General features: G+C 43.0%; 1 protein-coding gene across 8 annotated transcripts in view; it reads right to left on the bottom strand.

The window, feature by feature from the left end:
• Window positions 1-1,029: 1,029 nt before the first annotated feature.
• Window positions 1,030-21,581, bottom strand: part of arhgef12a (Rho guanine nucleotide exchange factor (GEF) 12a) — a 60,491-nt gene continuing 39,939 nt past the window's right edge. For all 8 annotated transcript variants that reach the window (XM_079513448.1, XM_079513449.1, XM_079513451.1 and 5 more), the window contains 22 exons: window positions 19,897-20,011; window positions 19,444-19,546; window positions 18,138-18,338; window positions 17,271-17,385; window positions 17,130-17,162; window positions 16,562-16,713; window positions 16,008-16,154; window positions 15,527-15,612; window positions 14,575-14,700; window positions 13,930-14,044; window positions 10,486-10,586; window positions 9,444-9,521; window positions 9,097-9,172; window positions 8,418-8,585; window positions 7,151-7,238; window positions 6,627-6,704; window positions 6,424-6,518; window positions 5,962-6,165; window positions 5,515-5,751; window positions 4,729-4,964; window positions 4,421-4,496; window positions 1,030-3,674 (listed from right to left, as the gene is read on the bottom strand). In XM_079513448.1, the coding sequence (XP_079369574.1) occupies window positions 3,664-3,674; window positions 4,421-4,496; window positions 4,729-4,964; window positions 5,515-5,751; window positions 5,962-6,165; window positions 6,424-6,518; window positions 6,627-6,704; window positions 7,151-7,238; window positions 8,418-8,585; window positions 9,097-9,172; window positions 9,444-9,521; window positions 10,486-10,586; window positions 13,930-14,044; window positions 14,575-14,700; window positions 15,527-15,612; window positions 16,008-16,154; window positions 16,562-16,713; window positions 17,130-17,162; window positions 17,271-17,385; window positions 18,138-18,338; window positions 19,444-19,546; window positions 19,897-20,011 (2,641 nt within the window). In that variant the 3' untranslated portion in view covers window positions 1,030-3,663. The remainder of the gene's footprint in view (window positions 3,675-4,420; window positions 4,497-4,728; window positions 4,965-5,514; window positions 5,752-5,961; window positions 6,166-6,423; window positions 6,519-6,626; window positions 6,705-7,150; window positions 7,239-8,417; window positions 8,586-9,096; window positions 9,173-9,443; window positions 9,522-10,485; window positions 10,587-13,929; window positions 14,045-14,574; window positions 14,701-15,526; window positions 15,613-16,007; window positions 16,155-16,561; window positions 16,714-17,129; window positions 17,163-17,270; window positions 17,386-18,137; window positions 18,339-19,443; window positions 19,547-19,896; window positions 20,012-21,581) is intronic.

Here is a 21,581-nt window from a genome sequence, read left to right as displayed (position 1 = left end):
CTATAGAAAATTACTTGTATTATCAATTCTAATTTAAAAGCATATTTTAGCACCTTTTTCTTAATAACACCATCAATGCGGATGAGAAATTGGGAAGTATTCCTCCATTTCACTACAGTCAATGTGTCAGCACATTCATGATTATTTAAGCCATTTAAATTTGTTTTGTAATGAAAGCTGAATCCAGATCACTCAACAAGACTACAATGTACAGTACTGTATTTAGGTGTTACTGGTGCAGACTAAACTACTTAAAGGACCACTTCACCACTTTTCAACTTCTCTTCCTATAATTGGTCCTAACTAATGTTCATGATAAAATACCATAATTTTTTTCTACTCAGTCTGTGTCTCATAGGAAGGCTGTGGGCAGTTCAGAAACCCGTCCACCAGTGACATCATCGATGGTGAATCCAAGCTAATAGAAACGGCAGGCTTTCTTTTCCTGAAAAGTTGCAATGCAAAGGTTGAAGCCATCGTTCTCACGATAATAAAAATCTAAATATATTTTAAAACAAATATTGTTTAAAAAAATCTGCCTAATGATGATGTCACAGGTGGACGGGTGTCCGAACTGCCCAAAGCCCTCCTATGAGACACAGACTGAGTAGGAAAAAATGGTGGTGTTTTATCATGAACATTAGTGAGGACCAATTATATGAAGAGATGTTGAAAAGTGGTCCTTTAAGCCTGATTTACATCATCCGTGTCACTTATTTAGGTCTTGTGCCACTTAATTGAAAAACACAAATTAGACTTTAGTTTCACAATACATGCTGGCAGAATGACATCATCGCATCACAGCGCAGACGGTGAAAGCAAAACATGAGAACACACGACTACACAGACGAGATTCGAATTCCCATTTTCCATTCAAGAAATGTATTTTGAACTGTGACGATTTAACTTGACATAATCACACAGACGCAATTTTTTTTAATCCCCGAGCTAGATTTGTTCATTTGTTTTTCACTTTAAATGAATGTCGAAGAGTTCAAGAGTATAAAAAACAGACATGCAAAAAGGTCCTTTTGAAATGTGTCATGGCACCATTTATTTATTTATTTATTAAAGTTTATGCATAGCCTTCCATGTTGATCATTGTACAGTATATGTTTTGACCTCTGTGACATTATTAGAAGATCAGTCAGTTCAGCGTTCCACGGCAGTAGCAGAAAGGGGGGGGGGAATGGGGAGACGATGGTCGCTCCGTCACGACGTGAGAGGGGGACAGCAGGCAACACACCCATGAGCAGTGGTGGAAAGTAACTAAGTACATTTACTTAAGTACAAATGATGAAGTATTTGTACTTTACTTGAATATTTCTAATTTCCAGTACTTCTACTTCTACTCCACTACATTTATTTGAAAGCTTTAGTTAATAGCTACTTCGTAGATTTTTGATTACCATTACAAAACATACACTAAGCACTTCAGCCGATATACATTTGGGCAATTTGAAAATAGCCGATCGAAAAGCTCACAATGCGTCGCAATGCGACCTGCCATTTTCAAAATATTATTAAACATTTGAAAACTTTAAATGGGACATTCTGCATAATGTCTACTTTTGACGACAATACTTTTTCTCAAGTTGGAGTAGTTCTATATTGCAGTATTGATACTTTTACTCAAACAAAACAATTGAGTACTTTTTCCACCACTGCCCATGAGCACATGGGTGGGGGGGGGGGGGGGGGGGGAGCAACACATACGGTGTGTGGACGAAGGGACAAGTAAAGCATTAAAACCACTAAGGGCTTATGGTGAGAATGACACCCATAAAGCCTGATTTACACTCGGTAGAACGACGGCGTCACTTGACGACTACAGCTGATATTCATGCAGCACGGCCTCTCGTCTCAAAGACTTGCGTTTGTCAGAACGACTTGGAGATGTCCGCCTTCGGTCGGATACGTCTCGCCACATCTAAATCCAATGGAGTTGATGGAACGAACAAACCTACGGCGAATCGCTTTGAAAACCAATCCCGATACCATCTCAATAAAGGACCTTAAGTCTTTGCATTGGCTGTTGTCATCGCACAAAGGGGTGGTGCACGGGGGGAAACAGACGATCAACGTACAAGCTCACAACGCACTGTGAGCTTGCATGTCGCCTTAAAATTGCATGCGCAAAATATGGACACCAGCTTGAAAGTTGTTAAATCGCCTAATTGTTTCCACCCAGTTTAAGCCCCTACATTGAATTTAGAGACCTAATTTCAACCAGAGATCTCCGATACAACCGGGTACGCCAGACTAGGAAAACACAAGGAGCAGCTGCTGTTAAAGGAGCAGTTCCACTTTAACATATACTGTCACACGCTGCACTAGAGCTGGTTAACAGATTAACAAATAATCAAAAAACAATGTTTAACTTGAAGATCAGTCGGCAAGCGACGCCCACCGTGTGACGGGAGGATACATTGAAGCTTCAGTGAGTTGAGAAGGAAACCAGATACACACATCGGAGCAAGGAAAGAAGAGCACAGGAGAGGATGACGAGAGCTGAAGAGGAAGCGAGACAAGAGAGGATGGCGCCGGTTTCTGTGAGACGGGCGGCAAAAATTCCCCCGATGCGTTGCCGGCTTGTAGATCTGCTATTTTTGCCACGCACCGCCGCCGTGACGAGGTTGGGGAGACGGCAGGAGAAAGCAGGTGAACGCCAGCAGCTAACGGAAATGCAACAGGACCAGATCAGAGCCTTCAGACTCTTCATTCTAGTTAACACACCATCCCAGAATTTATGTGAAATTCGAGACTTTTTCTTCCTTTTCTTAAAAAAAAACAAAAAAACACGTTTCTAAAGAGTTGTAACACTTCAGGTTCTATCTGTCCACCAGTGCAACTCTGGTCTCTCCCTCTCTCAGTCCGAATAATAGTCCTGCTAATTTGATCAGGGTAAGCTAGGCTAACGTGCTAGTATGCTAAGTGTGCAGTCACACTCACACACGCGCACGCACACACACACGCACACACTACCCCTGTGTGTTGTTTTTTTTATGTTTTGTTTTTTTACATTTTTAAGCAGGATATGCAGCCCGATAGGTCACAAGACCGATGGCCAAAAGCATGCAAGCAACGTGGGAAACACTTTTTTAAAAAAAGAAAAAGAAAACAAAAAGAAAAGAAAGAAAATAAATACATCTTGGGATAAAAAAAAATCTTAATACATTATCTTAAAAATTTTCCTTTTCTTCTTGTTTTGTGTTTCATATATATATATTCTAAACACACATCTTTGTACATTTTGGTATAAGTTCTCTTTCTTGCAGGGAGAAAGGGGACTTGGGGTGGGGGAGCTAGAGATGGAAGAGGGGGGGGGGGGGTTGGGGGCGGGGGGCAATCCCACTTCCCTGATTGCCTTGTGCTGATGGAGGGGGAGGGGCGTCCGGAGGACACCTCCACCCTCCAAAACCGTCTTTTTCATTTCTTTTTTTTTTTTGCTCATGCTCAGTTTCTCTCGTTTCTCTGTGGCGGTAACGACCGTGTGGGCGACGGTTGTGATGGAGGGAGGGGCTCAGCAGTGAGAGGACAAGCTTATCGAGAACGTCCAGGAAGTCCAGGACAACAGGAAGTACAAAAACAGACTGCTCGTCGTTTAACACTTCCTCTTTGGGACCAGAGCCGGAGGAGGAGACTTGGGCGTCGAAGTTCCCACTATCTCTTATCTGGGGAAAAATAATGAAAAAAGGCTCAGGTTAATGTTCCATCTAACGACGTTGACGATGTCGCTTATACTGCACATAACTGATTATCAAGCGTGAAGATCTATTCTTGTGTGAAGAACGTCACTCTTGAAAAGTAGTATAAATATTCCTTAACTACTTCAAAAGGTAACGGCATACTCCACCAGATTCCAGTTCAGGACGGCTTCCCAATCCAGTTTTGATTTTGTCAAAAAGAATGTTCTACCTTTTTTTCACGGAGGGAAAAAAAAAACCCTCACACTCGTTATCTATCATCTCCGATTCGCTGTGTGAAATCTATCACAGGAGGTACTGAGGTAGATTTTGCCATTCCTTGACATAGGATGCGTTTATGGTCTACAACTGCTAAAGTATGCTGTTTCTGTCCATCTCAAGTGGTGTTGAGCATAAACGCCTAGTAGTCCATGCCAACTTCAGAGCTGGCTTAAGGCTTATTCATAGTCCAGTTTTCGGTGAAGAGGTGACCGCCGGTTAGCATAAACAGTGTTGTGTGAGTGGAGACCACCACGGCGTGACATCATGTTGTAGTTTCCGGTGGTCACCTCTTCACCGAAAACTGCCCAATGAATAGGCCTTTACTGTTGGCCGCTGCTCTGTGTCAACCACACAGCTGCAGCCCTTTGCTGCTACTCTTTTTGGCAAAGTACTAAAATACATTGTGAGCTTGTAGATCAGCAATTTCTTTTTTAATAACACATTTGACATACCTTTATTTCCATCTGCATCTGATGGTGACCTCTCTGGCCTTTGGCTTATTATGTTATTATACTTGGCTTCCACCTCCTGCAAGAGTAGAAAATGACCCATTGTTAGATTACAAGAGCTTTTTGTCATGTTTCGCGTCAGTTCAGTTTCAGACTGCTTGTTTGAGTTTAGTTTCTGAAAGTCACCAACATTTAGTTTTAGTTTAGTTTTTATTAGTTGCAGAATTGATTTTAGCTGTTTACGGTGGCCTGTGTGTGTGTGTGTGTGTGTGTGCCCGCGTGCATGTGCATTAGTGTTTTTAATGTGTTACCTTCAGATAGCTGAGGTCGGACTGCAGGTTTCTGAGATGACACAGCACCTGTCTGCTGAACGAGGAGAGGCTGCCGCCCGCCGACACCGACGAGAATCTCAGGTTGATGCCGGAGTCCGCTACGCAGCCCCGCGACGCGCTGCTCAGCTGCTTCCCCGTGCTCGCCATCGCCATGATGTCGTCGTCCGTGGTGCTCTCCCCCGGACCCCCGTAGCCCTCCAGCACCAGGTACCCCGCTGGTGGTAGAATCAGAAACACACAATTTACAATTTAGCAGACGCTCTTAATCCAGAGCAATTCACAGTAAGCAAGAACACCACGTGGTAATAAATAGTCATCAAGAATCATAAGTAAGCTAAGAACCTAACATCTGTCTAACAGTAGAATACATGTACAATGAGACTATGCGTATACACAATGGAATGCTATGTCTACATAAAATGCTATCTACATTTTCAGACTATGGCGGAAGATTGGGAGTGAGTCTGCAGTTCTGATTGCAATGGGAAGTGCATTCCATAGTTTTGGAGCCAGAAGGGAGAAGAGTTTGGGACGTGTGGAGCGTTGTCCTGGCGTTTTTAGTGAATGTTCTGCCAGTGTCCCTGTGTTGTCTGATCTGACACGTGTGACATGTGTGCTGAGGATAAGTAGTACCGGGCTTATAGTTTTTAGTATAGTTTTTGAACAGTACATTTTGATTTGGTTTTTAGTCATAGTCTTTCGAGTAAAATTTCATTTTGTTTTAGTCATGTTTAAATCATCTGAAATACATTAGTGCAGACTTACCATAGTCCTCAGGGGAATCGAAGAAGCCCGTGTCCCCTGAGCCCAGGTCCTGAGCCGGGTCTTCGCCCTGCGTGCGGCTCTTCTCCGAGCCGTTGTGGACCGGCACCCGGGCTCGGCTGTCCACGGGGGTCCGCAGAGAGGTGGTCCTGAGGAGGCGGGCCCCGGAGGAGCGCTGGGCGCGCTCGCTGGCCTCCTGGGACATTAGCTGGGTCACCAACACTTGCTTCAATGACGCCACTGCGGGTATATAGGCAGGGTAGAAAGATTAATTCATCACTTTGACATGGCATTGTGCACTGTAGCATAATACACTCTGGACTGCCAAAGACGTGTAACAGGTCCAAACACGTCCAAACTGATTCCAAACCCGCAGGTTGGGAATCACTGACTACTCTAGTCTAGTCACTGAGCCGGATGTGAAATAGTGTGGACACCATCTCCACTCACATGTCTTCAGTGCCTCGTCTGCCCGCGAGGGGAACAGGTCGAAGGAGTCGCCCTCGCCAGTGTCTTCAGCTGCTCGGTACGGGATCTCCCGGTCCTCGAAGCCTTCCTCGTCCTCTTCCTCCATCTTCACTCCTTCAAAAGGGTTGTTGCCCGGCAGGGAGCTTTGCGCCACGCCACTGGGGGCGACGGGGCTGCTCTCTTTATCTGCGGGGGTAAGGGTTATGACGAGATCAACTTCATTATTAAGCAATTTATCCCTGGTGTCTCCATTTTGGACATTAACATTTATACAGTACATGTTTTATAAAAGCCTCTATGGCCCATGCAACTCCAAACACACCCTTGTGCTGAAGCATAATCCTGGCCTTAAGCTGGGTGCACACGAGAGGATTTGTTTTGTATCGATTTAAAACAATATCACACAACAACGGCGCATTAATGGATAAACGTGGCTCCAGTTACCAGTAGAACGGGTGCTACCAGTGGACGTGCGGTCTGCCTCTTTAGTGAGTCTGGAAACGCCCGTCGTGATGATCTCCACTCCGTCTCTGTCCCCACTGGAGGACGGAAAACAGAAACGGTTCAGTTCAGCACAAAGCTCTGTAAAATGTGGAAATCATTTTTGACTCAGCAGCTGGTTGAGCAGGATAAGGCAGCATACGTACTCTGTCTGAGGTAAGGGTATGACGCTGTGAGGCTTGACTTTCATGGCGTCGGCACTCTGGGTTATTAGGCGTTGCCACCTGGCGGAGCGAGGGAGAGAAGACGGGAATAATTAGACCAGTGGATCTCACAGTGTGGTCCGCAGACCCCCAGGGGTCCTTGCGGGGGTTCCAGGGGGTCAACAGCTAAATGATTGATAGTTAAGAACCAAATGGTCCCTGTTAACCCATTAAAATCAGGAAAGCATCATTTATTTTGCTAGCTTTAGTTATAATAATAATTTCTTCTTCTGTTTTCTACATGAATATAACCACATTATAACCATATAAAATGAAATGGGAGTTAAATGCTGCAATTTGTAAAAAATGGCAAAATATGACTCCTAACGTCGTTGAAGTGAGACTCATAAAATGTCCCTGGGACTCCTCTGAAAGACCATCCCTGCATCCCGGGACTCATTACATTGAAAACCTATTTACATCACTGCATCACTACACTAGATTAGAGCTCGAGGAGGCGGACTCACGTTCTCTGATCGGAGACGGTGGGCGCCATGAGTTCGTAGATCTGGGCTCCGTTCTCCGACATGGACAGGACGAAGAAAGACTTGTTGTCTGGCGGGACAGAGACATGAGCTATGAGTTGTACAGAAAGACTTGTCTGGCGGGACAGAGACATGAGCTATGAGTTGTACAGGCCATTTACAGGATTTGATTACAATGTGGTGTAAGTGATATATTCTCGTTAACAAAAAAGAATAAATGTTGGTTAATATTAAAGCTCTATATTCTAATAGTATTCATTGCTATATAGGCTATTTGTTCAGTAACAGGGTTCTCCCCATCTCTCCAGCTCTTTAGTAAAAAAGAAAATACATTTTGAGGTCATGCCAATTTTATCCAACCAGGAGCGAGAACTCAAAAGATTATTATCAGCTTCAATTTCATAGAGAATTTTGTTTGATCATATTTGTTTTCAGTTTCATCCCTTCTGATATCACTTGTTTAAACATTATGTATCTCCTGATAGGGTGAAATTGGTATGCCAACCCGAAAATGTATACTACTAGAATTCTCACAGCTACGTCCACAAAATGTGTGCTTCCGCCACAGAAGATTGTGGTCGTGGAATTCTCTCAATTGTATGTATAGATAATTATGTTTACTTAACAGCCGGAGGGATGGGGAGGACTGATTACTATATATCGGAATATAGAGCCTATTTAAAGGGCGATAGAACTCATTTTCAACATTAAACTATGTCATTAATATAGAGATGTTGTGTGGAAATAATGAAAAGTAGATGGCAGGAAAAGAATTAAGTCTTACTTTAACCCATTCTGAACGGGAACCCCTTTTGGTGTTTTAAGCATTACGTTATGCTTTAGCTATTGAAAAATAGCAGATCTACTAGCTCATAGCGCGGCACCGAGTGCCGCGCTACGAGCTTGTAGGTCTGCCATTTTTGAAAAATCGTAAAATGTGGCGCAAATCTTTGAATATAGATTCTTTCAGAGCAAATGTTTTTTAACTAAAATCTTTGCTTCTGGAGGGTCCCTGGAACACCATATTTTCAGATGGGGGTCGGCGGCCAAATCCAGATATTTTTGGGGGTCCTTCACATGAAAATGTTGAGCACCGCTGACATAGAAACATAGGTTTTTTCAGAAAACTGTGTAGGATTTAGAAGACATTTGTAGAATTAGGTCAAAATGGGTTAAAATAACTTGAACTATTTCTCAGGTTCAGCCTATGGATGTGTGTACTGCCGTGGGTCAGCCTACTGTCACTGACCTGTTGCGACGGAGCGCACCAGCACCGTGTTGAGCTTGATGATGGGGCTGAAGAGGTGCTTGGTGTCGGCGCTGCCCGCCAGGTTCTTGCTGTGGCACTTGAGGATCAGACGCTCGTCCTGCTTCTGGAGCAGCACCAGGATGTCTTCCAGGAGGAGCGTGTACAACTCTGTACAGTGGTGGTGAGGAAGGACAAAAAGGACTCGCATGTTTCACTTAGGTAAAGTATCAATGCCGCAATGTGGAAATGCGCTGTTACGAGTAAAAGTACGGAATTCAACATGTAAGTACAAAGGTATTGGCATCAAAAAGTACCAAAAGTAAACGTACTCATTATGCAGAACGTCCCATTCAAAAATTTAAAATGTATAATAATATTTTGAAAATAGCCGAAATGTATATGGGGCTGAAGTGGTTAATGTTTGTAAAAAATAACTAGTAACTAAAGTATAGAATAGTAGTGGAGTAGAAGTAGAAGTATTGGAAATACTCAAGTAAAGTACAAATACCTCAAAATTGTACTTAAGTACAGTACTTAGTGACTTTACACCAGTGCAACTCTGTGCGCAGACAGAGGGAGCAGTACTTCGACACCACGGACAAGCAGGTTTACGATAAAACGCTGCTAGATTAGGAATAGGTTGTTTGGGAGAAACACTTGTAAAGAGTGGTTAACGTACCGATATTCTTGTCTCTGTTGACCTTCCATGACAGTGGTCCCTCGTGTACCATCGTCCTCTTAGTGAGGTCCAGGTTCTGGTGGACATTAAAGTCAAGAATTAAGGAACAGAAATAATAACAATAAGATTCTTTAGCAATAAAATGAATGGATGCCGTTTACAAGTAGCATTACTTTCTTCGATAGTGAATGCTCAAAATAGAGAGTGGTGACAGGTGTCCCCACCTGACCACAAAATGGCATTTCGCAGAGAAATACAAAGAAGACTACTAGGGCACATTTTAGGTCAAAACTGGCAATGTTTCCGAAAAGAAAGGGGGGGGGGGGGGGGACTCAAAAAAAAGTCACCTTGAGCTCCAGGATCAGGGGGTTGTCAGTCTGCTTTAGAGTGGAGAGGTCCAACCTTCTCTGGTAGTCCTCCAACCTCTGGTGGGAGAGAGAGAGAGAGAGAAGAGGCGGGGGAGAGGAGAGGAGAGGGATTCAGATATTAATAAGGCTTTGTTCAGAGTTCAGACTGTAACAAATCCAATTTGTTTCTCAAAATATGATTTTTAGGACTGGCTGTCCACGCTGTTATATGCGAGTGATCGGATTTGTGCATTTAGACATCACTGACCCTTTCTGAATTGGTTACGACATAAGAGTGAGTAATGCTTAACCGCTAAAACCCTGTATGGTTGAGCGGAGTCCATCAGGGCTAAATGCTAGTGTATTTTCTGTTATTGTGAACATAGCAGAACGAGAAGCTCACAACACGTAGCGACATGCTGTAAGCTTGTCCGTCGGCCATTTTCTGCCAAAGCCTTCCCCACAGTACGGATGCTGGGGTTGAAGTTAATTTATACTCTGCCGTCACAATGCGTTGCGACGCTATTTTCGATTATTACTATAATGTGTTATAGTACGACGGAGTCACTCATCCACCATTTTGAATGTAAAATGTAAGACTTTTTAAGACCATTTTTAAGACCTTCAGAAATCAGATTTGTAATGCATTTCAAAGCATCGAGGAATATGGCACAAGAATGTGGCACAGGTCTGACTCAATCAATTATGACTGATTATGACTCAAAATAAGACCTGGCCTGCCAGTTTGAACATAGCTATATTCCAGGGGAATTCCTGTGAAAAATATAAGGCATGGTGAAAATGCATGGTGCAACAAGTAAGACAGCAGAGAGGGAGATCTAGTGGTTCTCTTCCTTTTCTGGAACAGGACCCACTAGAAAATCTCAAAAGCGTTCAAGTGAATACAAAAAGACTAGCACACCTGCTTGAAGGACATAAGCTCTACAGTAAGAGCTTTGCCCTGTACACGGCATCGTGAAAGATGTTGCAACAAGAGAGGGAGATCTATACGAACAAGTGAATAAAAAGAGACTTAGCACACCTGCTTGTCCTCTGACTCTTTGACTGCCTGGTTAACGTGATTGAGGATCTTTCTGCAGCATTCACCAGCTTGCTTCACCTTGTCCTTCTCCACTGCATTGTCTGAAAATACATTAGTACGTCACATGATGAATGAAGCCTCATGGCTTGTGCACGGGGGGGCGCTCATCTGGCAGACTTCCTCCATTCATTAACGCACCGTCCTGCTCACAAATTATGATACAGCAGAAGGGAGCATTATGATCTCATAATAACTGGTAATACTTTATTATCAGTGCATTCTCACGGCGTGAACCCAACACCGTGGCCAACATTAACACCCCGAACGCCCGGGGGTATTTAGGACATATAATCAGAACGCCCAGCGATTTATAGCAGCGGAGCACATTTAGCGACGCACCAGGCGCTATCCTGGATGTAGCTGAAGTAGCCAAAACACCCCCGAGGCGATCGACAACAACGGGAGGTATGATTAATTCTAACACGACTAGCGACGGGACCGCGATGGCCCGTCTAAAACATAATCTTTGATTAGAATTGGACGGAATGATTTAGATCAAGAGTTATTCACGTTTTAAGATTTTCGAATGACGTCCCAACCCGGAAATTACATACAATGTTGCCCAACAGACGCTCCCAGCGATGTGATCGGTTTTGATATCAATAAATCTCCGTCCTTTTATGAATCTCCGTTCTGAGCACTGGGCGTTACGATTTGATAGGACGGATAACTCCGTTTATGCTGCTCAGGGTGTTAAAATGATGGACCGTCGTCCACAGAAATAATGATACAGTAGAACAGTAGAAGGGAGCATTAACCCATTTTGACCCGAGATCAGATTCTAAAAATGTCTTCTACATCCTGACAGTTTTCTGAAAAAGCTATGTTTCTATGTCAGTCGTTCTTCGATTTTTCAAAAATAGCAGACCTACAAGCTCGTAGCGCGCCACTCGGTGGCGCGCTATGAGCTTGTAGATCTGCTATTTTTCAATAGCTAAAGCATAACATAATGCTAACACCAAAAGGGGTTCCCGCCCAAAATGGGTTAAGATCCCATAATAGCTGGTTATACTTTGGCATTCTCATGGTGTGAACCCAGAACTGCGAAAAAGGTTAAAATGATGGGAATAAATAAAGGAGAAGACATTTCCCAAAGCGTGCATTACCGCCCCCGGACCATTACAATGATAATCTGTCCATTTGTCTCTGTGATTCACAATGGTTGGCATGTCGCCCACACATATAAGACTTCATTTGGTTCTCCCCCGCCATCTCTCTTCTGTTGTTAGGTCAGAGTTAGATTCCAGTTCCTCAATTCACCCTTTGTCAGCCTTCTGATTGGTCCCTGGCTGACTAACCAGCAGGCTCTTTCTGCCTTGTTCCGCCCTGGTTCCACCTTTTTGTTTATGTTGAATTTGGAAAAACATCATAAAAACAAACTGGATAATGCCCAGTCACCATGGCATGCTGCACCTGTGATGTTCCTTTTTACTGACACCAAATTTAAAATAAGAATTGAGTGCGCAGAATATCAATATGAAGCAACTGAAAAACACGTTATTTCAATGGTAGTGGATGGAGAGAGAGGATTTTTGTCCAACCACGAAACGGCAACCAATGGGTGCGAAGAAGGGCACAGCTATGGGCGGGACTTGACAAAGGGTGAATTGTATCTCTTTGACTCAAATTTCATTCCGTGGCCAATATCACCAGAAGGCGCTCTTCGCCAACGTATGAATGATACTAGGCTGATACAGCGGGAAATAAATTACCAAAATAATTAATTAATTGCAAAATACTCATGTATGGGACCTGCCACCCCTCCTACATCCAGCTTTTAGTTACCGTCCACAAACTTTATCTTAAAGAACACTTTTTGGAAAAAAAAAAACATGTTAATGACGTTTAGAAGATTTAGAACACATTCCTGGGGTCTTTATGTTTGTAATATGTTACTACCTCCCCCTGGCCAGCCGGGGCGCCTGATGGAGGGGATAGGAACTGGTCGGAATAACCTGTTCCCTCCACATGCTACGTCCGGCCGGGGAAACTCTCCCCTGTCAGGTGAAGAGAGGCAGCTTGGACTCCTCATGCATAGAAGGAAGCATGAGGTCAGTCTGCTGCCCCCCACCAGGTTGGCAGAGGAGGTGTAAGTGTAAGCACCCAGGATTACATTAGATAATTGACACTGGGTGAAAAAAATGGGTTGCAAAATTAAAAGGAAAAAAAAAGAAGAAAAAAAGAAAGTTTGTAATATGTGATTTTAGATAATTTAGGTTTTAGCAGTGTCCATGATGTCATGGACACTGGGCTCACTTACTTTCTGGACTACATGTTGTCTTAGTAAGACAGCCCTCCCCCTATCCACAAGGAGGAGCAGTGCACCAAAGCATTATGGGAATTGTAGTCCGTGAGCATCATGGACATCATGGACTTTAGCAGTGTCCATGACACCGCCAAAATGTAAATTATCTAAAACCACATACAGTATAACACACATAAAGACCCCAGGAAAGTGTTCTAAATCTTCTAAACATCATTAACATATATGTTTTTGCAAAAAGGGTGAAGTGATCCTTTAAACAAATTCTCATTCACAATGAATGGAGAATTGCACATTAGTGTCTGAGCAAATAGGCATAGTGTGTCTATTTTACGTCATGATGATGTACGATAAGAGCGCCCCTCACTTCACACAGGTGGGAATTCTTTTAATAATTCATCTACATAAAAATGTGCTCAATATGACCTTTAAGTCACTGAGGCAGGAGCAGACCCTCAGTATAGTGGTACTATAAAGACACTGCCCATCAGTCCTGCTGCTATGAGTACATCAGTGATTGTCTGTGTGATGAGCTGTTCAGCTAGGAGCAGCACACCATCACCATTCATAATATCAATACAGTGGGAGTGGGTTAAGTGAGTTATAGGAGAATGAGGCTATCCTGCCTATTAAATAAATACTGTGATACATAAAATGAATAGAGAGTGGGTTGGATCTTGATCTATTGGTTAGACAGATCCTCTGCCTGGAGGGTAGTAAAAAAAATCTATTTCGATTTCCGCAGCAGCCCACTGTTCACAGTTGAGTTCTCAGTGGAAAAGGGACCGCGGAGATATGCAAGTGTATGTACTTGACATTGCTGTCCAGTAACGGCAGGTATTTGTACCTGTGTACTTGGCAATGCTGTCCAGTAACAGGGTATTTGTACCTGTGTACTTGGCAATGCTGCCTGTCTAGTAACAGAGGGTATTTGTACCGGTGTACTTGGCAATGCTGTCCAGTAGCAGAGGGTATTTGTACCTGTGTACTTGGCAATGCTGCCTGTCTAGTAACAGAGGGTATTTGTACCTGTGTACTTGGCAATGCTGTCCAGTAACAGAGGGTATTTGTACCTGTGTACTTGGCAATGCTGCCTGTCTAGTAACAGAGGGTATTTGTACCTGTGTATTTGGCAATGCTGTCCAGTAACAGAGGGTATTTGGTGAGTCTCTGCATCTCAACAGGAATCATATCCTTCAGCTGCAGCCTGCGACACTGTCGTTTACTCTCCGCCTCCTGTGGACGACACAAATACAGTCAATAGGTAGGTAATGACACAATTAAAACTTGACCTTCCTTTCCACCGACATCCGTACCTCTCCCCGAGTGGAATAGTAAGAGAGTGGCGACACGCTTTGATCTCGCCGCATGGCGGGGTGCCTATGGGCTATAGTTCCAAACATTGGAACTATCCCATTGAGATAGAATGAGCACTTCCGCATTCCATTGTTACAATGGGAGTCAACGCTAGTGTCGCCACTCTCTTACTATTCCACTCGGACGTCTCCCAAGTCCTAATGAGCTCATACCATATTCATTTTACATGTTGTCCTTTTGACGGAATTCTACAAGTTATTCAGTAAAGCTATGTTGACTTATTTTGAAATATGACCTTAAAACATTCTCAACACATTTCTGCCTGCCCCCAGATAGTCGACAACTCTGCTTTATACGATTGTTATCAAGCTACATGTCTATAGTATGTATATATTTTTCTTCTTTTTATTTCTTCTTTAAGTGACCAGTAGAGCTGAATTAATTCCTACCTGCATAAAGGAGGTGAAGCGTGAATCTTTCTTCTGCCGCGTCTTAATGATCTCCAGAGCGAAGGGCTGGTTTGAGCAGAACGTTCCCACAGCCTGCTTGATCTTCTCCTCCTGTCCACCGCCGAACTGGAAGCACACGACAGAGGCAACATGAGAGAGAGGCGGGGATTGCTACAGTCAGTCGATATGTGCGTCGGGTTCTTGTAACCATTAATTGGGGATATAGTGTGTGTGTGTGTGTGTGTGTGTGGGGTGGGGTGTAGCTCACAGAAGTGGGCAGGGCTTAAGTGCTCCAAATGCAGAGAGAGCTTAAGCTTAAATGTAGAGTAAAATCAATGCCTGCAGCCCCAGGGGGTTGTTTACCCTACTTATACCCACACATATAGAGACATGGTTGTCAGGCCCATATGGGGCTGCCCTCTGGTCTGATGTATGCTGCCTGGATGGATACCGAGACGTCAGCACCATCTAGGCTACTTGTGTGAGTGGTCCCATTTACAGTGGAGAGTGGCTGTTAAGGTTCCTGAGCTCAATTCCACTTAGATATGCCTATCACGTCATGCGTTGTTACGGGGAAGGCAACTCGAATGTTTTCTTTTCCAAGCAATGCTTTTATTCTTCGACATGTGAAGTGTTTGAGCTTTAGCCACTAGATGCTTTGTGCTACGACCGAAAATAGCCAATGAAAAGGTTTGCAATTGAAAAATGAATGGCTAGAATAATGGTTAGTTACAGCCCTACTTGTGATGTACAGACAGTCACACCGAAGCTTTTGAAAATGGAGTGAGCCTCCAGAGACTATTATGCACAGCAGACATTTCTCACTTGGAAGCCATTTCAAGTTTCCATTTACTTGTGTACCGTATAGTCTCTTAAATCACATCAGTCATCATCTTAATCGAATTTTTTATAAAAATGGAAAACCCAATTTCAACGTGAGAACTGTACTTACCCAGCAGAGCAAGTCATCTCCTATCTGATCAATTACAGAAGACTCGTTCCTTTTCTGAGTGGCTGCCATCTGATCTTGTATTGAAACTGAAATACAAAGAAAACGTCATGTCAATAAAAGAGATGCTGTGTGTGTGTGTGTGTGTGTGTGTGTGTGTGTGTGTGTGTGTGTGTGTGTGTGTGTGGGGGCGCGTGCACGTGCATGTGTGTGGGCGCGTGCACGTGCATGTGTGTGGGCGCGTGCACGTGCATGCTAACAAGGATTATTAATAAAGATTAAAGTAAAGATTAAACTCTTTACTTTATCCCACATATTCTTTCTTCTAGTGGCGTTTTGATGGAGTGTGTGTGTATGTGTGTGTGTGTGTGTGTGTGTGTGTGTGTGTGTGTGTGTGTGCGCGCGTGCGTGCGTGCATGCTGGCACGCGTATGCGTGCGTGGGTGTGTGCGTGTGTGTCACGTGTGCGTGCGTGTGTGTCTCACCATGGAGCTGCAGAATCTCGTCCAGGTTGGTGAAGATGTTCTTGATGTCAGCAGGAGGAAGGATGGCCTCTTTGGAGAGCTTCTGGAAGAACACCTGGTCTAGAACTCTCAGCATGCGTACGTGAGCACGCTCTGTGTAAAAGAGCTCTGGAGGGAGACACACACACACGTATAATGTCACTTTGCCCGGGTACAGGGACAAACAAGCTATGCCAGAACAGCTGGAAGCAGATGGGTGGAGAATTAAATAGCCTACTGAATAAAACAGTAGCACTAGTTTGTTGTCAGAAAGCATTTGTGTCGAAACTGCCCTCTAGTGGACAGTGGACACATTGCCTAAAAAGGAGGTATGAAATAGCCTGACACCTGCATTTTCATGTTGTTGAATTGCCAGAACATGGTTGGCAGGTTACGCACAGGGCCAGTTCTAATCAAAAGTTATGGGGAATATTCCTAGCCAATATAAAAATAAATCCACAAAGAATCTGTACAGTTTATCATTTCTGATCTTGTCTCAGGCCTTAATGGGAATAGAATAAACCACATCTCCTCACCGTTGATGACCTCCTGCCTCTTGATTTCGTGAGGCCTCAGACCAGCCAGAACGTCGCGGCCCACCAGCTGCTGCCAGTTGGGGGGGTCGAGCTCCGAGTCCGTTCCCTGGTCGTCCTCGCTCTGGACGTCAGTGGCGCCCAGCCCCTCAAGCCTAGCGGATTGCACAGCCAAAAGGTTCATGAGAAACATGTGCAGTCTCACCTCGGCCTCGCCGCTTCTTAGTGGAAGATTATACTGGACAAAAATAAAGCCTGACCCCATGTATCAATATCGGCAGTTAATTAAATGCTTATTTTCTTTAAAAGAATAGCACACCTACAAGCTCGCAACAAAGCTTGTATATCAGGAAACTGTTTGAATAAGGCTTTAGTTTAGGTTATGTGAGCATTTTATATTTACTTATGCTTGTCCAGTGTATAATTAAAGTTAAACATTCTTCATATATTATTCATATATCATTTAAACGATTGCATTCGTTTTTCAAATAGATTTCACAAAATATAGGTGAAAACATCAGTAATTGGGTCGAGGTCTAGACAAACGTTGATTGATGGAGGTAATTCTCACCTTCTAATGGCCTTCGGTGTTCCTTCAGGTATTCTGCAAATGAGGACAAATACTTCTGTTAGAAAAAGTTTGGCAAAGAAATGCCAAATGAGCATGTAGTTAATCAATTAGCCATCCCCCCAGGTGAGGATGATGTCACACCTGTCACTCTCTCTATCCTCCTCCTGCAATTGGTCCAAAGTGTCCGGCGAGCCATCCAGAAGATCTGATTGGATGCCGCCACTCAGCCTGGAGGGGCCAGAGGTTGGAGTCCCACCTGGGTGATGAGTCAAAAGTTTGGGGGAGCAAATGTTAATTGAACTTACAGATCTAATAGATCATTAAACAGATGATTAATAATTGATACAAAATGTCATAGGCAAAAAGCTTAAAACTTTTTTTTAAAACAAAATTCAGAAATAGTTAAAATAGCAGATCTACAAGCTCGAAGATCAGCTATTTGAACTATTTTTCCAACAACAGCGGTGTGATGAAGTAAATAACGCTAAAGTGGTGAATTGCTTCATCAATATATTAACTCATTCACCACAGACACCGACATCTGGTGGCTTAATTAAGGCCACTGTTTACTTCAATCTTAAAGGGATATTTCACTTTCCAAAAACCTTTTTCTATTTTATCGATATTTTCATCCTTGTTATGAGCCGCAAAATAAGCTTTTTTTTTTTTTTTCATTCAAGCTCGTTTTGATCACGGATTCTTTCATCGTACCACCGGAAGCCGGAGTGTTACAGGAACTAGGAGAACAGGGTTATATATATATATATATATATATATATATATATATATATATATATATATATCGATCTCTGCGACGAAAGTAGGTAAAGGCATCAAAAGACGAAGAGTTAAAAAATTATATAAAATATAAACACACACACACCCGCGCGCACGCAAAAGACTGCACTTCGAAAATGCAATCAATAGCCTAATTGCAAAGAAAATAATCAATAGTTGAATTGGTTCATTCCGGCTCCCCCATTCTGTTTTTTGTTTTACTTTGCTCACCTAAGTCGGCGTCTCTGCTGGCATCAGAGCTGTAGGTGGCGCTGATGGGTGAGGAGGTGGCGATGGACGCTGTGAGCTCAGAGCCTTCACTGGACTGGCTGCCTCTCAGACGTCCTCCTCCGTCCAGTTGCTCACTGGCTCCTAACGTAGGGTGAGACAACTGCTTCTGAGGTCTGGGCCGCTCCTGCAGGGCCTTGCCCACTGTTTAGAGACAAGAAACAAGAGTCAAACCCCCCTCCATGCTAGTGATTTATTTTAGCCTTTATTTAACCAGTAAAAACACATTGAGACTGTGTCTCTTTTACAAGTGGGAACTGGCCAAGAGGCAGAAATAAAATGACACTTTAATACTACATCGTAAATGTCACATTTTGGAACAGCAAATAAAACATCCATAATACACCTCAAAGTACCTATGAAATAAATACAACAAATCACCAAAGTCCTAATCTTTTAGTAGCAGGGCAAAATACACAATATACAAAATATAAACTGAAATAATAAATATATAGGCATGAACATAGGCTAGTACATATCCAAACATTTGCAGGTGTTGGACTGTACAATCTATGATACTTTTGAAACTTCTCAAGGGAACTTTCAAAGCCAATTTTAGTCTGGACTGTAGTAGGTCATTCCACAACCATGGGCCAAAGAAGGCCAGACATTTTTTTATGGGAACTATCGTTTCATTTCAGTGAACATGATCATCGTTCGGTCGTTCAGTGAAAAGACCCGTTCATTGTTTTGCATTGCACGTGTTGCAAGTAGTAATTGCAACCAGAGGGCTACAGTCAGTCAGTCATACAATATTAGACTCGGTCAGACCCAAGTCGGACATTCGTTCACAGTTAGTTTGGCTAGCAGACCGGTCGGTCACAGCACTTCGTTCAGTTAGTTTGGCTAGCAGACCGGTCGGTCACAGCACTTCGTTCAGAGTGAACGAAGAACGATATATCCATTTCGGTCTCGGCCATTCAGTCACCACCTTCCTCTCCTCTGCAACTCTAGTCTAGTAGCTGTTCTGCGTGCTATGGGGGCCCCGTCCTAAAGCTCGCGCTGGAGCAGTCGGAACAGTCTCACCAACGTCGCCGTTCATTTATTTGTTCGTTTATGACCGACACAACACACAACACAACTACTCCATGCACGCTAAAGGAATATCCCACTACAAATCGGCAGCTGCGCGGCAGCGCACCGCATACTGTTGGTGCTTATGGGTGGCACTTCACGCACGTCAACGCTATGCTTCGAAGCCTGTTCACAGCATGTGTGTGTTTCCCCTATTCTAAAGCACAAGACTCACCTGACGCGGATTCGACACGGCTGGGCCGCCGCTGAGGTATGATGCTGGGAAACCTGGCTTTCTTCTTCTCTTCTCCTCCCTCCTTCTCAGTTTTGATACTTTTCTGTTGAGCAAAACGAAGAGAGAGAGAGAGAGAGAGAGAGAGAGAGAGAGAGAGAGAGAGAGAGAGAGAGAGTGTGTGTGTTAAGCAGGTGAAGTGGAGTGAACTGGGATAGTTAAATGAAATGACAAACAGGGATATGGGGAGGAGGGAACAGTATAGAGCACCGAAGTCAGACGTCAATATCGGTAGATGTACTTTTTATTTGCATTGTAATCCCCAGGGGGGATTTTAGATGGCCTCATAATATACTTCCGTGAACCAGGGGAATCGAGGGGATGAGCGAGTGACGTCAGGACTTCGGCACTCTATACAACAGTACAAATAGGGATATGGGTGGGGTGTCGAGGTACCTTGATTTTGGGAAGGAAGTTGATGCGGACCCGTTTGGACTCAAGGCTACGTGGTTCTTTGACCCTCACACCAAGGTGCTTCATATATGTAAGGATGACGTACTGCATAGTAGTGCTACAAAACAAATCACACAGTCATGTCAATCATCGCATTAGTATTTATCTTTTTTGTATTAGTTAACACGATAAGAGTGATAAATCGGAAGAGAATGAATACAAGTTTCTACAATGTGACTAATGGGACCATATGCCGTACAAACCCCTTTTAAGGTCTTCTGTGCATGCATAGTTGCATACCATCTGGCAGTGGTGGAAAGTAACAGTACTTAAGTACTGTTCTTAATTATAATTGAGGTATTTGTACTTTACTTGAGTATTTCCACTACATCTCAGAGGCAAATACTGTACTTTTACTCTACTACAATTACTTAGATTTATTATTTTTACAAAACATATATTAACCATTTCGGCCATTTGAAAATAGCCAATCTACAAGCTCACAAGGCGTCACATATGAAACCTGTATTAAAAACTGAAAAACCCAGTACTTTTGTAATTTTTACATTACAGTACATTGAGTTTTTTCTTATAATTATAGTATTTCCAGTGATGTAAATAGGTTTTTAATGTAATGAGTCCCGGGATGCAGGGATGGTCTTTTAGATGAGTTCCAGGGACATTTTATGAGTCCCACTTCAACAACGTTAGGAGTCATATTTTGCAATTATTTACAAATTGCAGCATTTAACTCTCATTTAATTTGATATGGTTATAATGTGGTTATATTCATGTAGAAAAAAGAAGAAGAAATGATTATTATAACTAAAGCTAGCAAAATAAACTAGAATAAAAAAAACAGTACAGTAGTGCGTCCCGTGGATGCAAAGGTCGTTGTTTTATTGCGTCCCTTAGATATAAACTGCGTTTTGGGCTGCAAAATGCACCCTATTTTAATCTCTGTATTTCTATATTCAGTATTGATACTTTTACTTAAAACAATACAACTATTTGAGTACTTCTCCCACCACTGCCATCTGGTATATATGCTGCAACCATATGGCATTCAGTCTTGCATGCATATATATGAACACGGTGCAGACATGCCATCTTTAATTTAACCACATGAACCACAGTATCTGTAGTATCAGGCCATGTCAAAATAGGTGCACTTCCGGCATGAATAGGTGAACGTTTGGCAAAAATGACAGATCTAAAAGCTCTGCTATTTTCTGTACAACAAAGGGGATAGGGTTTAGGTGCTTAACCCATTTTGGGCGGGAACCCCTTTTGGTGTTTTAAACATTATGTTGTAATTTAGCTATTGAAAAATAGCAGATCTACAAGCTCATAGCGCGCCACCGAGTGGCGCGCTACGAGCTTGTAGGTCTGCTATTTTTTAAAAATCGTGAAAATATTTATTTCATAAAACTGGAGGATTTAGAAGATTTTTTTTTAATTTTGAGGTCAGGCCTAAATGGATTAAGAGACTGCCAAAGCACTCTGTAAAGTGATTGTGATGTGAAAAGGGGCTTGGATGACACCCGCGCAAAGTGTGTTTGCTCTCAAGTCATTAGACCCGTTCAAACTTCAAAAAGGGACCTGGAAACTGTAAGCTATAAGAAATACACATGTCACATAAAGATTTAATAGAACTGCATTGGCTTTTGCAATTAAATCAATCGTGC

Source organism: Electrona antarctica, assembly GCF_951216825.1.
Source record: "Electrona antarctica genome assembly, chromosome: 11".
In the NCBI taxonomy this organism is placed as follows: Eukaryota; Metazoa; Chordata; class Actinopteri; order Myctophiformes; family Myctophidae; genus Electrona; species Electrona antarctica.
Note: the sequence above shows the minus strand (reverse complement) of the source record. Positions and strands in the feature narration are given on the sequence as shown.